The 12500-nt window shown below is 44.0% G+C and overlaps 1 protein-coding gene across 2 annotated transcripts; it reads right to left on the reverse strand.

The window, feature by feature from the left end:
* Nucleotides 1-496: 496 nt before the first annotated feature.
* LOC135098813 (uncharacterized) lies at nt 497-12496 on the reverse strand. 2 transcript variants are annotated; one of them, XM_064001204.1, is made up of 5 exons: nt 12377-12496; nt 2965-3119; nt 2194-2382; nt 1686-1852; nt 497-1263 (listed from the first exon to the last, which is right to left on the reverse strand). In XM_064001204.1, the coding sequence occupies exons 3-5, from the start codon at nt 2335-2337 to the stop codon at nt 624-626; spliced, it is 951 nt and encodes a 316-aa protein (XP_063857274.1). In that variant the 5' UTR covers nt 2338-2382; nt 2965-3119; nt 12377-12496; the 3' UTR covers nt 497-623. The 2 variants fall into 2 exon arrangements, with proteins under 2 accessions (XP_063857274.1, XP_063857273.1); XM_064001203.1 differs by having other exon boundaries at nt 1611-1852; nt 12377-12494.
* Between the last annotated feature and the right edge of the window lie 4 nt (nt 12497-12500).

A 12500-nucleotide genomic window follows, 5' to 3' on the forward strand; every position in this document is an offset into this window, starting at 1 on the left:
ATAATAATAATAATAATAATAATAATAATAATGATGATGGTGATGATGATGACAATAATAACAATAATACTAATAATACTAATAATAGTAATAATAATAATAATAATAATAATAATAATAATAATAATAATAATAATAATAATAATAATAATAATGATGATGATGATGATGATGATGACAATAATAGTAATAATAATAATAATAATAATAATAATAATAATAATAATAATAATAATAATAATAATAATAATAGTAATAATAATAATTCTCAGGTGTTTTGGGAAAATATTTCAGGTTCTTGGGTGTTATTAAGGAAATAAATTATTTTTTAAGCATTTTTTTGTGAGAATAATGACTTCTTTCAATGATTTTAAGGAATAATTATAAATATTCTCCTAGTGTGTGGGAAAGGGGGTTCTTTTTTTAAATCTACGCCCCATGTAGAGAGAGAGAGAGAGAGAGAGAGAGAGAGAGAGAGAGAGAGAGAGAGAGAGAGAGAGAGAGAGAGAGAGAGAGAGAGAGAGAGAGAGAGAGAGAGAGAGAGAGAGAGAGAGAGAGAGAGAGTGTTTTACTTAATTTATTTAAAATTTAGGCTATTTTAAAGCTGTTTCTATAATAATAATTTACAATAATTTACAAAGTGTTTTTACAGGGAATAAATGTTTCAGATGCACTGGGAGAGGCTGGGATGCACTGGGAGAGGCTGTGATGCACTGGGAGAGGCTGGAGTGGACTGAGAGAGGCTGGGATCCACTGGGAGAGGTTGGGATGCACTGGGAGAGGCTGGGATGCACTGGGAGAGGCTGGGATGCACTGGACGAGGCTGGGATGCACTGGGAGAGGCTGGAGTGGACTGAGAGAGGCTGGGGTGGACTGGGAGAGGCTGGGGTGGACTGGGATAGGCTGGGAAGCACTTGGAGAGGCTGGGGTGGACTGGGAGAGGCTGGGGTGGACTGGGAGAGGCTGGGGTGGACTGGGAGAGGCTGGGATGCACTGGGAGAGGCTGGGATGCACTGGGAGAGGCTGGGATGCACTGGGAGAGGCTGGGATGCACTGGGAGAGGCTGGGATGCACTGGGAAAGGCTGAAGTGGACTGAGAGAGGCTGGGATGCACTGGGAGAGGCTGGGATGCACTGGGAGAGGCTGGGATGCACTGGGAGAGGCTGGAGTGGACTGAGAAAGGCTGGGATGCACTGGGGGAGGCTGGGGTGGAATGGGAGAGGCTGGGATGCACTGGGAGAGGCTGGGATACACTGGGAGAGGCTGGGAGGAAGGAGAGAAGCATAGAATTTAATTATTTATTAATTTTTTTAATTTTCTCTCTTCGTCACACAAAAAAAAAATTCTGTCTCTCTCTCTCTCTTTCTCTCATACACACTAAAATACACTCTTTCTCTTTCTCTCTTGCATCACAACAGACAAACTCTCTCTCTTTCTCTCTCACACACACTTAAATACACTCTTTCTCTCTCTTGCATTAGAACAGACAAACTCTCTCTCTCTTACACACACACACACACACACACACACACACACACACACACACACACACACACACACACACACACACACACAAACATTCTCTCCCACAAAAATACCCCAACACACACCCCTGCGTGCCAACATCGGACTCCTTCAGCTTCTCAGTGTGATTACAGATGGTTGCCCCACAAGCCCTTGCCAACCTGTTGTTGTCGCTCTTCTTGACGCGACGGAGGCAGGTCACGCCAGCTTTTACCAGGTAGTGCTGGGCCAGGTCACTTACGCCTTTCTCTGTGATGACCACGTCGGGTCGCAGGGCCAGGATGTCAGCGCAGAGTTCCTTGACGTGCTCCTCCTCGATTTGTAGGAGCTGGGTCAAAGGTCAGGTCGTTAGGTTAGGTTAGGTTAGGCTGGGGTATATGTGCTCTCTCTCTCTCTCTCTCTCTCTCTCTCTCTTAGATGAAAAAAGATAATTTTCTTTGTTACATAAATACAAGTTCTCTTTCTCTCTCTCTCCCCTTAAAAAAATAAATAAATAATTTTCTCTTTCACACAAAAACAAACAAATTCTCTCTTTTTTCTCTCTCTCACACACACAAGAACAAACTCTTTCTCTCTCTCTCACACACATACACACACACACACAAACACAACAAACAAACAAGCAAACAAACAAAACATTCCCTCCCTCTCTCTCTCTGTCTCTCTCACCCTCGTAAAGTCCGTCTCAGCAGTCATTTCCACCGAAGTCTGGCTCTCGCCCTTCTTGTACTCCAGCGGGCAGTCAAGGAGAATGATACGAGGATTGTCTACTTTCCTGCTCATCTTTGCATGCAACACATCCTTCTTTATCATGATCCCGTCCAGCACACAGCTCTCTTCAATGGCTCCTCCCAGGATCTGTGGGGGTTCGAGGGGGTCAGCGGGGGTCTGGGGGTGTGTGGCACGGGTGTGTGAAGGGGTCTAGGGGTGTCTGGTGGGGTGTGTAGGTGTAGAAGGGGTGTTTTTTTTGGTGTTTTTGTTGAATTTGTTTTTAATTGATTTCTCTCTCTCTCTTTCTCTCTCTCTCTCTCTCTCACACACACACACACACACACACCTCTCTCCCATACCTCCCCAATCTACAAACCTCCCCTCCTCCAGGACCCCCAGTAGGACAGAGGTAGAGGGAGAGGGGATAAGAGGTCATTAGAGGGTCATTTAAGGGTCATTTTGGGGCGTTTTTTATGGTTTAAACAGAAAAAAATAAAAAATTACACTTAAAATTTTCACATCTACAAACCTCTCTGCCCAGGGCCACCAGCAGGGGAGAGGAGAGAGGGGGGCAGGAGGGAAGAGGTCATTAGGGTCACTTAAGGGTCACTTCAACAATTTAAACATAAAAATACATAAAAAAAAAAAATAAAAATTTAACATCCTGCAATTTTCCTCTCCAACAGCTCCTCTCCGTGCCCCCCAGCCCTCCCACAGCCCCCCAAGTACCTGAGGGTGTCTTTAAGGGCCTCCAGAGCATGGTCGAGGGCCTGTCTGTACCCCTGAATGATGATAAGCGGATGCATGTTCTGCTCCAGGTACTGCTCAGCCACCGCCAGCATCTCCCCTGCCAGGATCACCACACTGCTTGTTCCATCACCCACCTGAGGGAATGGTGGGGTGGTGAGGGGGGGTGAGGGGGGTAAGGGTGTGTGAAGGGCTTTAGTTTTTTTTTTTTAATGTATGAGTGACACTGGCCAAGGGCAACAAAAATCTAATAAAAAAAAATGCCCACTGAAATGCTAGTCCCATAAAAGGGTCAAAGCAGTGGTCAAAAATTGATGAATAAGTGTCTTGAAACCTCCCTCTTGAAGGAATTCAAGTCATAGGAAGGTGGAAATACAGAAGCAGGCAGGGAGTTCCAGAGTTTACATGATTGAGAATACTGGTTAACTCTTGTGTTAGAGAGGTGGACAGAATAGGGGTGAGAGAAAGAAGAAAGTGTTGTGCAGCGAGGCCGCGGAAGGAGGGGAGGGATGCAGTTAGCAAGATCAGAAGAGCAGTTAGCAAGAAAATAAAGGTAGAAGACAGCTAGATATGCAACATTGCGGCGGTGAGAGAGAGGCTGAAGACAGTCAGTTAGAGGAGAGGAGTTGATGAGACGAAAAGCTTTTGATTCCACCCTGTCTAGAAGAGCAGTATGAGTGGAACCCCCCCATACATGTGAAGCATACTCCATACATGGACGGATAAGGCCCTTGTACAGTGGGGTGGTAAGAAAAACTGGCGGAGACGTCTCAGAATGCCCAACTTCATAGAAGCTATTTTAGCTAGAGATGAGGTGTGAAGTTTCCAGTTCAGATTATAAGTAAAGGACAGACTGAGGATGTTCAGTGTAGAAGAAGGGGACAGTTGAGTGTCATTGAAGAAGAGGGGATAGTTGTCTGGAAGGTTGTGTTGAGTTGATAGATGGAGGAATTGAGTTTTTGAGGCATTGAACAATACCAAGTTTGCTCTGCCCCAATCAGAAATTTTAGAAAGATCAGAAGTCAGGCATCCCATGGCTTCCCTGCGTGAACTGTTTACTTCCTGAAGGGTTGGACGTCTATGAAAAGACGTGGAGAAGTGCAGGGTGGTATCATCAGTATAGGAGTGGATAGGACAGGAAGTTTGGTTTAGAAGGTCATTGATGAATAATGACAAAAGAATAAAATAGTCAGAAAGGAAACGTGAGATGAAGTTACAGAGAGAAGGATAGAAGTTGTAGGAGGGTAGTCTGGAAATGAAAGCTTTGTGCCAGACTCTATCAAAAGTTTTTTTGATGTGTCCAAGGCAACAGCAAAAGTTTCACCAAAGTGATAGATGTTTAAGAATCTTCCTGTTGAGGATAGATTCAAAAACTTTAGATAGGCAGGGAATTAAAGCAATAGGACAGTAGTTTGAGGGATTAGAACGGTCACCCTTTTTAGGAACAGGTTGAATGTAAGCAAACTTCCAGCAAGAAGGAAAGGTAGATGTTGACAGACAGAGCTGAAAGAGTTTGACTAGGCAAGGTGCAAGCACGGAGGCACAGTTTCGGAGAACAATAGGAGGGACCCCATCAGGTCCATAAGCCTTCCGAGGGTTTAGGCCAGCGAGGGCATGGAAAACATCATTGCAAAGAATTTTAATACGTGGCATGAAGTAGTCAGAGGGTGGAGGAGAGGGAGAATTGTATCTTTCTCTCTAACAGATATGTATGTACGTGTGTGTGTGTGTGTGTGTGTGTGTGTGTGTGTGTGTGTGTGTGTGTGTGTGTGTGTGTGTGTGTGTGTGTGTGTGTGTACATAAGAAACGTACACCAAAAACGTACATACACGCCTGCTTGCACTGTTCTGCTATGTACGTATTTGCTTCATGTCTGTGTGTACGTGTTTGTATGTGTGTGTCTGTGTACGTGTACGTATGGCTGTATGTATGTGCGTAAAATGCATGCCCGCAAAGCCTCCCATACACACACGCACACACACGCACACAGACACGTGCATACAACCACACACACACGCTTAATGTTTGTGTGTGTGTGTGTGTGTGTGTGTGTGTGTGTGTGTGTGTGTGTGTGTGTGTGTGTATACATTTCAGGACTGCTGCTGTGTGAAGGCTGGCTGGCGACCGGGCTGTGGGGAGGAGGAAGAGGAGGAAGAAGAAGAGGAGGAGGAGGAGGAGGAGGAGGAGGAGGAGGAGGAGGAGGAGGAGGAGGAGGAGGAGGAGGAGGAGGAGGAGGAGGAGGAGGAGGAGGAGGAGGAGGAGGAGGAGGAGGAGGAGGAGGAGGAGGAGGAGGAGGAGGAGGAGGAGGCCTGACCCACTGGTGTCCGAAGTGTGGGGAAGTGTGGGCGCTCCTACACACTTCCATCAAATTTATCAAGACACATGAGACACACCTAGGCCTAATTAGAGGACATACATAGGCCTAATTAGTATAGACATACCTAGTAAGGACACACCTAGGCCCAATTAAGACAGGAAGTGGAATTAATGAAGACAGGCCTAATTAGCACAGGAAGTGAAATTAATGAGGACAGCTAGGCCTAATTATGACAAAATGGAGTTAATGAACACACCTAGGCCTAATTAAGACAGGAATTGGAATCAATGAACACAACTAGGCCTAATTAAGATAGGAATTGAAATTAAGGAACACACCTAGGCCTAATTAAGACAGGAATTGGAATTAATGAACACACCTAGGCCTAATTAAGATAGGAATTGGATTTAATGAACACACCTAGGCCTAATTAAGACAGGAAGTGGAATTAATGAACAAACCTAGGCCTAATTAAGACAGGAATTGGAATTAATGAACACACCTAGGCCTAATTAAGACAGGAATTGGAATTAATGAACACACCTAGGCCTAATTAAGACAGGAATTCGAATTAATGAAGATAGCTAGGCCTAATTAAGACAGGAAGTGGAATTAATGAACACAGCTAGGCCTGATTAGCACAGGAAGTAGGAGTAATGAGCATAAGCCTAATTAAGATGGAGTGCAAATAATGAAAATAGATAGGCCTAATTAAGACAGAAAGTAGGGATAATGCACGCGGGTAGGCCTAATTAAGACATGGAGAGCAGGTAATGAACACAAGTAGGCCTAACTGGTACAGGAAGTGCAAGTAATGAACACAGGTAGGCCTAATTAGCACAGGGAGTAGCAGTAATGAACACATAGGCCTAATTAACAAAAGGAGAGGGAGTAATAGGCACAGCTATTCCTAATTAGCACAGGAAGTAGCAGTAATGAACACATAGGCCTAATTAACAAAAGGAGTGAGAGTAATGAACACAGGTAGGCCTAATTAGCACAGAGAATGGAATAATGAAGACTGGTAGGCCTATTGAATACAGGGCAAGCCTATTTCAGCGTTCTCCAGCAAGACACAAGATTGGTGAATTATTTACAATGGAGGTGGAGTGAGGCTTGCATGGGCCTCACAGCTAATATTATGACAGGTAGGCCTAATTAAATTGAGCCACAGGTACACAGGCCTAATTAACTCTTCTGGGCACAGGTAGGCCAAGAGTGGATCTGTTTTCTTCACCAACAGGTACACAGTAGGTCTAATTGACTTTTCCAGCATGATATAGGCCTACTTAACATGTTATTTAGCTGTTTCATAAGCATAGGTAGGCCTAAATTAACACGGGACTGGCATTTCAGTGGGCATTTTTTTTTATTAGATTTTTGTTGCCCTTGGCCAGTGTCCTTCATACAGAAAAAAAAAAGAAAAAAAAAAAAAAAAAAACGATTTAACAATGACCTAACCTGACCTGAGGTGGTGCATTACAGGTGCCCGTTCTGCCACAAGCGGTTTAGCCACGCCCTAACCTGACCTGTTTAGCCACGCCCATCATCTGCACTCCCACGAACGTTCCATTCACGCCCACCCTTCCCCCGCCCCCACACCCCCACCCAGACCTCGTGACCTGACTCCCCACTTCTGATGGCGTCACCCACCACCACCACCACCACCACCACCACCACGAGATGTTGCAGTCTGATAGAAAAGTAAGTTTCTCTCTCTCTCTCTCTCTCTCTCTCTCTCTCTCTCTCTCTCTCTCTCTCTCTCTCTCTCTGTGCATGTAATCCTAATATCAAGGTAACTAAAAAAGATACACAGATGGAGATAAGAACAGAAATAATGCATAATAGGCCTAATAATAAGTTTTTTTTTGTTTTTTTTTACCGCCTATTCAAATAAGGCATAACCACCACCACCACCACCACCACCACCCTCCTCACATAACTCAATATTTACGCTTTGTTACACCTCAACACCTACATACATACGAACACACATACTTAGTGATACATAAATACCTAATATGAACCTGTATAATTATTGCTTACTGTCTATTCCAGCGTCACCCCCACCACTAGCACCGCGGACGCCACCACCTTCACTACGCCGTTCACAAAATGTAAACAAACACACTTAGGGACGACGAGTGTAAATAATTATTATGATAAAATTTCTCATACCAAATTTTATGTATATTTTTTTCTTTCTAAACGTGGTGAAAATTTTTTATACTCTTAGGCTCATTATTAATAGTAGTAGTAGTAGTAGTAATAATATAATAATAATAATAATAATAATAATAATAATAATAATAATAATAATAATAATAATAATAATAATAATAATAATGATGATGATGATGATGATGATAATAATGATAATAATTAGTAGTTGTAGTAGTAGTAATAGTAGTAGTAGTAGTAGTAGTAGTAGTAGTAGTAGTAGTAGTAGTAATATAATAATAATAATAATAATAATAATAATAATAATAATAATAATAATAATAATAACAATAATAATAATAATGATGATGATGATGCAGCAGCAGCAGCAGCAGCAGCAGGTCTGCAGCAGCAGCAGCAGCAGCAGGTCTGCAGCAGCAGCAGCAGCAGCAGCAGCAGCAGGTCTGCAGCAGCAGCAGCAGCAGCAGCAGCAGCAGCAGCAGCAGCAGCAGGTCTGCAGCAGCAGCAGCAGCAGCAGCAGGTCTGCAGCAGCAGCAGCAGCAGTAGGTCTGCAGCAGCAGCAGCAGCAGCAGGTCTGCAGCAGCAGCAGCAGCAGCAGCAGCAGGTCTGCAGCAGCAGCAGCAGCAGCAGCAGCAGCAGCAGCAGCAGCAACAGCAGCAGCAGCAGCAGCAGCAGGTCTGCAGCAGCAGCAGCAGCAGCAGCAGCAGCAGGTCTGCAGCAGCAGCAGCAGCAGCAGCAGCAGCAGCAGCAGCAGGTCTGCAGCAGCAGCAGCAGCAGCAGCAGGTCTGCAGCAGCAGCAGCAGCAGGTCTGCAGCAGCAGCAGCAGCAGCAGCAGCAGCAGCAGCAGCAGGTCTGCAGCAGCAGCAGCAGCAGCAGCAGCAGCAGCAGCAGGTCTGCAGCAGCAGCAGCAGCAGCAGGTCTGCAGCAGCAGCAGCAGCAGCAGCAGGTCTGCAGCAGCAGCAGCAGCAGCAGCAGCAGCAGGTCTGCAGCAGCAGCAGCAGCAGCAGGTCTGCAGCAGCAGCAGCAGCAGCAGCAGCAGCAGCAGCAGCAGCAGCAGCAGCAGCAGCAGGTCTGCAGCAGCAGCAGCAGCAGCAGGTCTGCAGCAGCAGCAACAACAGCAGCAGCAGCAGCAGCAGCAGGTCTGCAGCAGCAGCAGCAGCAGCAGCAGCAGCAGCAGCAGCAGCAGCAGCAAGTCTGCAGCAGCAGCAGCAGCAGCAGCAGCAGGTCTGCAGCAGCAGCAGCAGCAGCAGCAGCAGCAGCAGCAGCAACAGCAGCAGCAGCAGCAGCAGCAGCAGGTCTGCAGCAGCAGCAGCAGCAGCAGCAGCAGCAGCAGCAGGTCTGCAGCAGCAGCAGCAGCAGCAGCAGCAGAAGCAGGTCTGCAGCAGCAGCAGCAGCAGCAGCAGGTCTGCAGCAGCAGCAGCAGCAGCAGCAGCAGCAGCAGCAGCAGCAGGTCTGCAGCAGCAGCAGCAGCAGCAGCAGCAGGTCTGCAGCAACAGCAGCAGCAGCAGCAGGTCTGCAGCAGCAGCAGCAGCAGTAGCAGCAGCAGCAGCAGCAGGTCTGCAGCAGCAGCAGCAGCAGCAGCAGCAGCAGCAGCAGCAGCAGCAGTAGCAGCAGCAGCAGCAGCAGCAGCAGCTGGTCTGCTGCAGCAGCAGCAGCAGCAGCAGCAGCAGCAGCAGCAGTAGCAGCAGCAGCAGCAGCTGGTCTGCTGCAGCAGCAGCAGCAGCAGCAGGAGGAGGAGGAGGAGGAGGAGGAGGAGGAAGACACCTGAAGGAGAATTCACCTGTCCACTAATCAGACCAGGTAATGTAGTAGTAGTAGTAGTAGTAGTAGTAGTAGTAGTAGTAGTAGTACTAGTAGTAGTAGTAGTAGTAGTAGTAGACCCAAACAAAAATAACTCTCTCTCTCTCTCTCTCTCTGGGTGTTAACTTATCAGAGAGAGAGAGAGAGAGAGAGAGAGAGAGAGAGAGAGAGAGAGAGAGAGAGAGAGAGAGAGAGAGAGAGAGAGAGAGAGAGAGAGAGAGAGAGAGAGAGAGAGAGAGAGAGAGAGAGAGAGAGAGAGAGAGAGAGAGAGAGAGAGTGTAATGGTGAATACTTTTTGCATGATGATGATGTGAGAAATACAGTGTTATGTGTTTGAGGTTGGTGTCCAGGAAAGGGTATTGAGGTGTAGTGAATGCCCTGTTCAAGGAATATCCATACCTTGCAGATCCTGTAAGTAATTTAGTATTGTATTGATTGGAACATAGCTTTTTATAGATCCCACATGAACACATCGATTTTAATTGTTTTCAAAATCTTTTAAATTTCAGAAATGGTGGAGGCAGTCCTCGAGGAACAAGATGAAGCTTTTCAGATTGCCCTTAACATCAAGCTGGTGCATTTTGGAGCTTAAAGAAAAATTTGGTTCTCCAGGGATGAAACCAGCTCACAAACCAGATGAGGATGGAGAGGTCATCCAACTTCATTTCAATATACTAAAACAAGAGATGAGGAAAGCTACTCCAGCTATGCCGGAGAAAGATGGAGAGAAGCTTCACTTATAGACACAAAAGGAGGTATAATCCTGAGGTATCTGTGGCACAAATTTTTGAAGAAATTCCAACTCTACGATACAAAAACTTTGTGAGTACAGTACCTACTTCTCTTCATTTGTTGTTTTTTTTAACACAGTTTACTTCAGCTTTGTTTTGATGCTGACCATTGATACATTTTGAATAAAGTACCAGTCACAATTTTTATTTTTTTGCAAATAATGATTTTTGAAATAATCATTCATATAATATTTTAGTGATTTTAATGACATGTACTAATAACATATTAACGTTTTCAGCTAGCAATTGAGGCTAGGTCATTGAATGTGGCTTCCCCAGGTGAAATGTGGGATAAATTACATGGATCCATCATTCACTTGATGAAATTTTCAAAACCAAGGTCTAAAAACTATCACCAGTTTCACAGCAGATATCTAGAAAATTTGGACAGCACTCTGAAAGGGCAAGAAAGGAAAGGTACAGGATAGAAGAGCAATAAGAGGCATAGGCTATGCATCTTATTCATGTGTTTTTACTGAAAATCACGCCTCTTATTTCACTTATAATTCACCTTATGACTACTGCATTATTTATGGTTTTGTGTATTATTCACAACATGGATTACTATTTGCTGTCCAGCTGATTCCATCGCTCTTCACAGAAGACGAGGAAACGCTGATGATGGATACCAATGAACTAAGTTTAATCTGTGTCTTTACTATATAATTAAGACGGAAAAAATGTCAAAATTTTGCTTCTACATTGTGGGAGAGACTTAAGGCCTCAAAATTTATATTTGAGTATTAATGACAGTTAATTATAATGGAAAGACAGACAGCAACAGCCATAATGGACCAAAAAAGTAGATTGTATGCATATTGTATATCTAACTACGTGATGAAAACAAGGATGGCACAGGTTAACAGTTAAATTTGACAACTATTCCTTAACTTTCTCCAGATGATCAAGTCTCCAACTCCCACTTTGGTGATGACGGCAAAGTCATTTCAAATCTTCATCAACGGGGAGAAAGTTCTCAACAACAACATAACAAAGTTCAGTGAAGCCTTAGAAGCGCTTTACTATTATTTTTCGGTATTTGCAATAGAGTACCCAAAAGAAATAAAAAACACAATGTTTTTTTAGAAAAAATAATATTTAAAGGAAGTACAAAGGTGCTGTCTACTGTAATGTCATGGGCCAAAAAAACTTGAACAGCTTAAATAAAGAGGTAAGCTATGCAGTGTTAAAAACGTGACCTGTTCTGTGTTAGTAGGGAGGCAACAACTGACGGCAAAAATGTGTCTTTAAGATTTTTTTTTTTTCCGAGCCGGCAAGCCTCAAAATCAGTTATTTGCAAAAGGCTTCAAGTATTTCATGTATATGGCCTGCCCTGCACACACTGACATCAGAACAGTGTAAGCCATCTTTATAAAACATTTAAAGCTAGGAGGAGTTATTGTATGGATATATTGGTTTACTTTGTATTCTGTAAATTTTCATGTAATATTTTAAGATGTATATAATAATGATTAGAGTCAGTATATGCCTGGGAGAACCATCAGGGATGGTGGTGGCGGGTGGGTCAAGACAATGTGCACCCTGGTTTATGCTCCCATTCATACCAAATTATATTTAGTAATTATTGTATGTACATAATTTATTGTGTGGAATGGTCATTATTCTGTAAATTTTTGTTATATTCTATGATGCATATGATTACATGTATAATTCAAATAATGAGAGGCACTGAATTCCCCCAGAATAATTTTTCATTTTTCTCATTAGGAAGGGTAAATTAAGTACACCAGAGGTAAATCAGCCTAAAATTTTACCTCACACAAAGGGTGAATAAGACAAACATTGGGAAAATCAGCATATGGTTTTACCTTAAAAAGTATAAATTATAGATTCCCAAAGGATAACTAAGCACATCATATCACCTCATAAAACAGGTACATGAGTATATGATTTCACCAACAGAGGGGTAAATTGGTTACACATAGAGATAAAATTGTGCACGAGAGCAGGTTAAGTCGCTGCCCACATAAACGCAGCATCCAGCTTTGGATTGAAAAATGAGATAGAGAAAGTATGAAGGAACAGAAAAGGGCCTACTGTCAGTTGCCTCACACACCTGAGTTTATGTGAGGAAAAGAAGATGAGGTTTAGAAGAGGAGAGGTGGTGTTCTACAGATTGAAAATTACAATGTTAGTAAGCATGATAGAATAGTCTGACTTGGAGGAGAGATGGAGGAAAGATCAAAGAAGGTTCAAGCGGAAGGAGAAACGTGGAGGTAACTTGTGGAAGGAGATATGGAGGAAAGAAGAAACACTGGTGGAGAGAATAATTTAGTCAGCTTACCAGTAGTAGGGTCAGTAATGCTGGAATAGGTCATGGAATAGTTGACCTCAGATTTCATGTCACTGGTGGAGGCAGGGGCGGCCTCTAACCCCCTCCTCCTCCTCCTCCTCCTCCAGGCTGCTCC

This window comes from Scylla paramamosain, unplaced genomic scaffold (genome assembly GCF_035594125.1).
Source record: "Scylla paramamosain isolate STU-SP2022 unplaced genomic scaffold, ASM3559412v1 Contig82, whole genome shotgun sequence".
Lineage (NCBI taxonomy): Eukaryota > Metazoa > Arthropoda > Malacostraca > Decapoda > Portunidae > Scylla > Scylla paramamosain.

Coding starts and splice junctions, on each gene's coding strand:
- LOC135098813 (XM_064001203.1), bottom strand. CDS start 2,337: ATGATAAAGAAGGATGTGTTGCATGCAAAGATGAGCAGGAAAGTAGAC. Junction 1,853..2,193: donor CTGAGACGGACTTTACGAGG/GTGAGAGAGACA, acceptor CCTTTGACCCAG/CTCCTACAAATCGAGGAGGA. Junction 1,264..1,610: donor TCCGATGTTGGCACGCAGGG/GTGTGTGTTGGG, acceptor CCTTCCTCCCAG/CCTCTCCCAGTGTATCCCAG.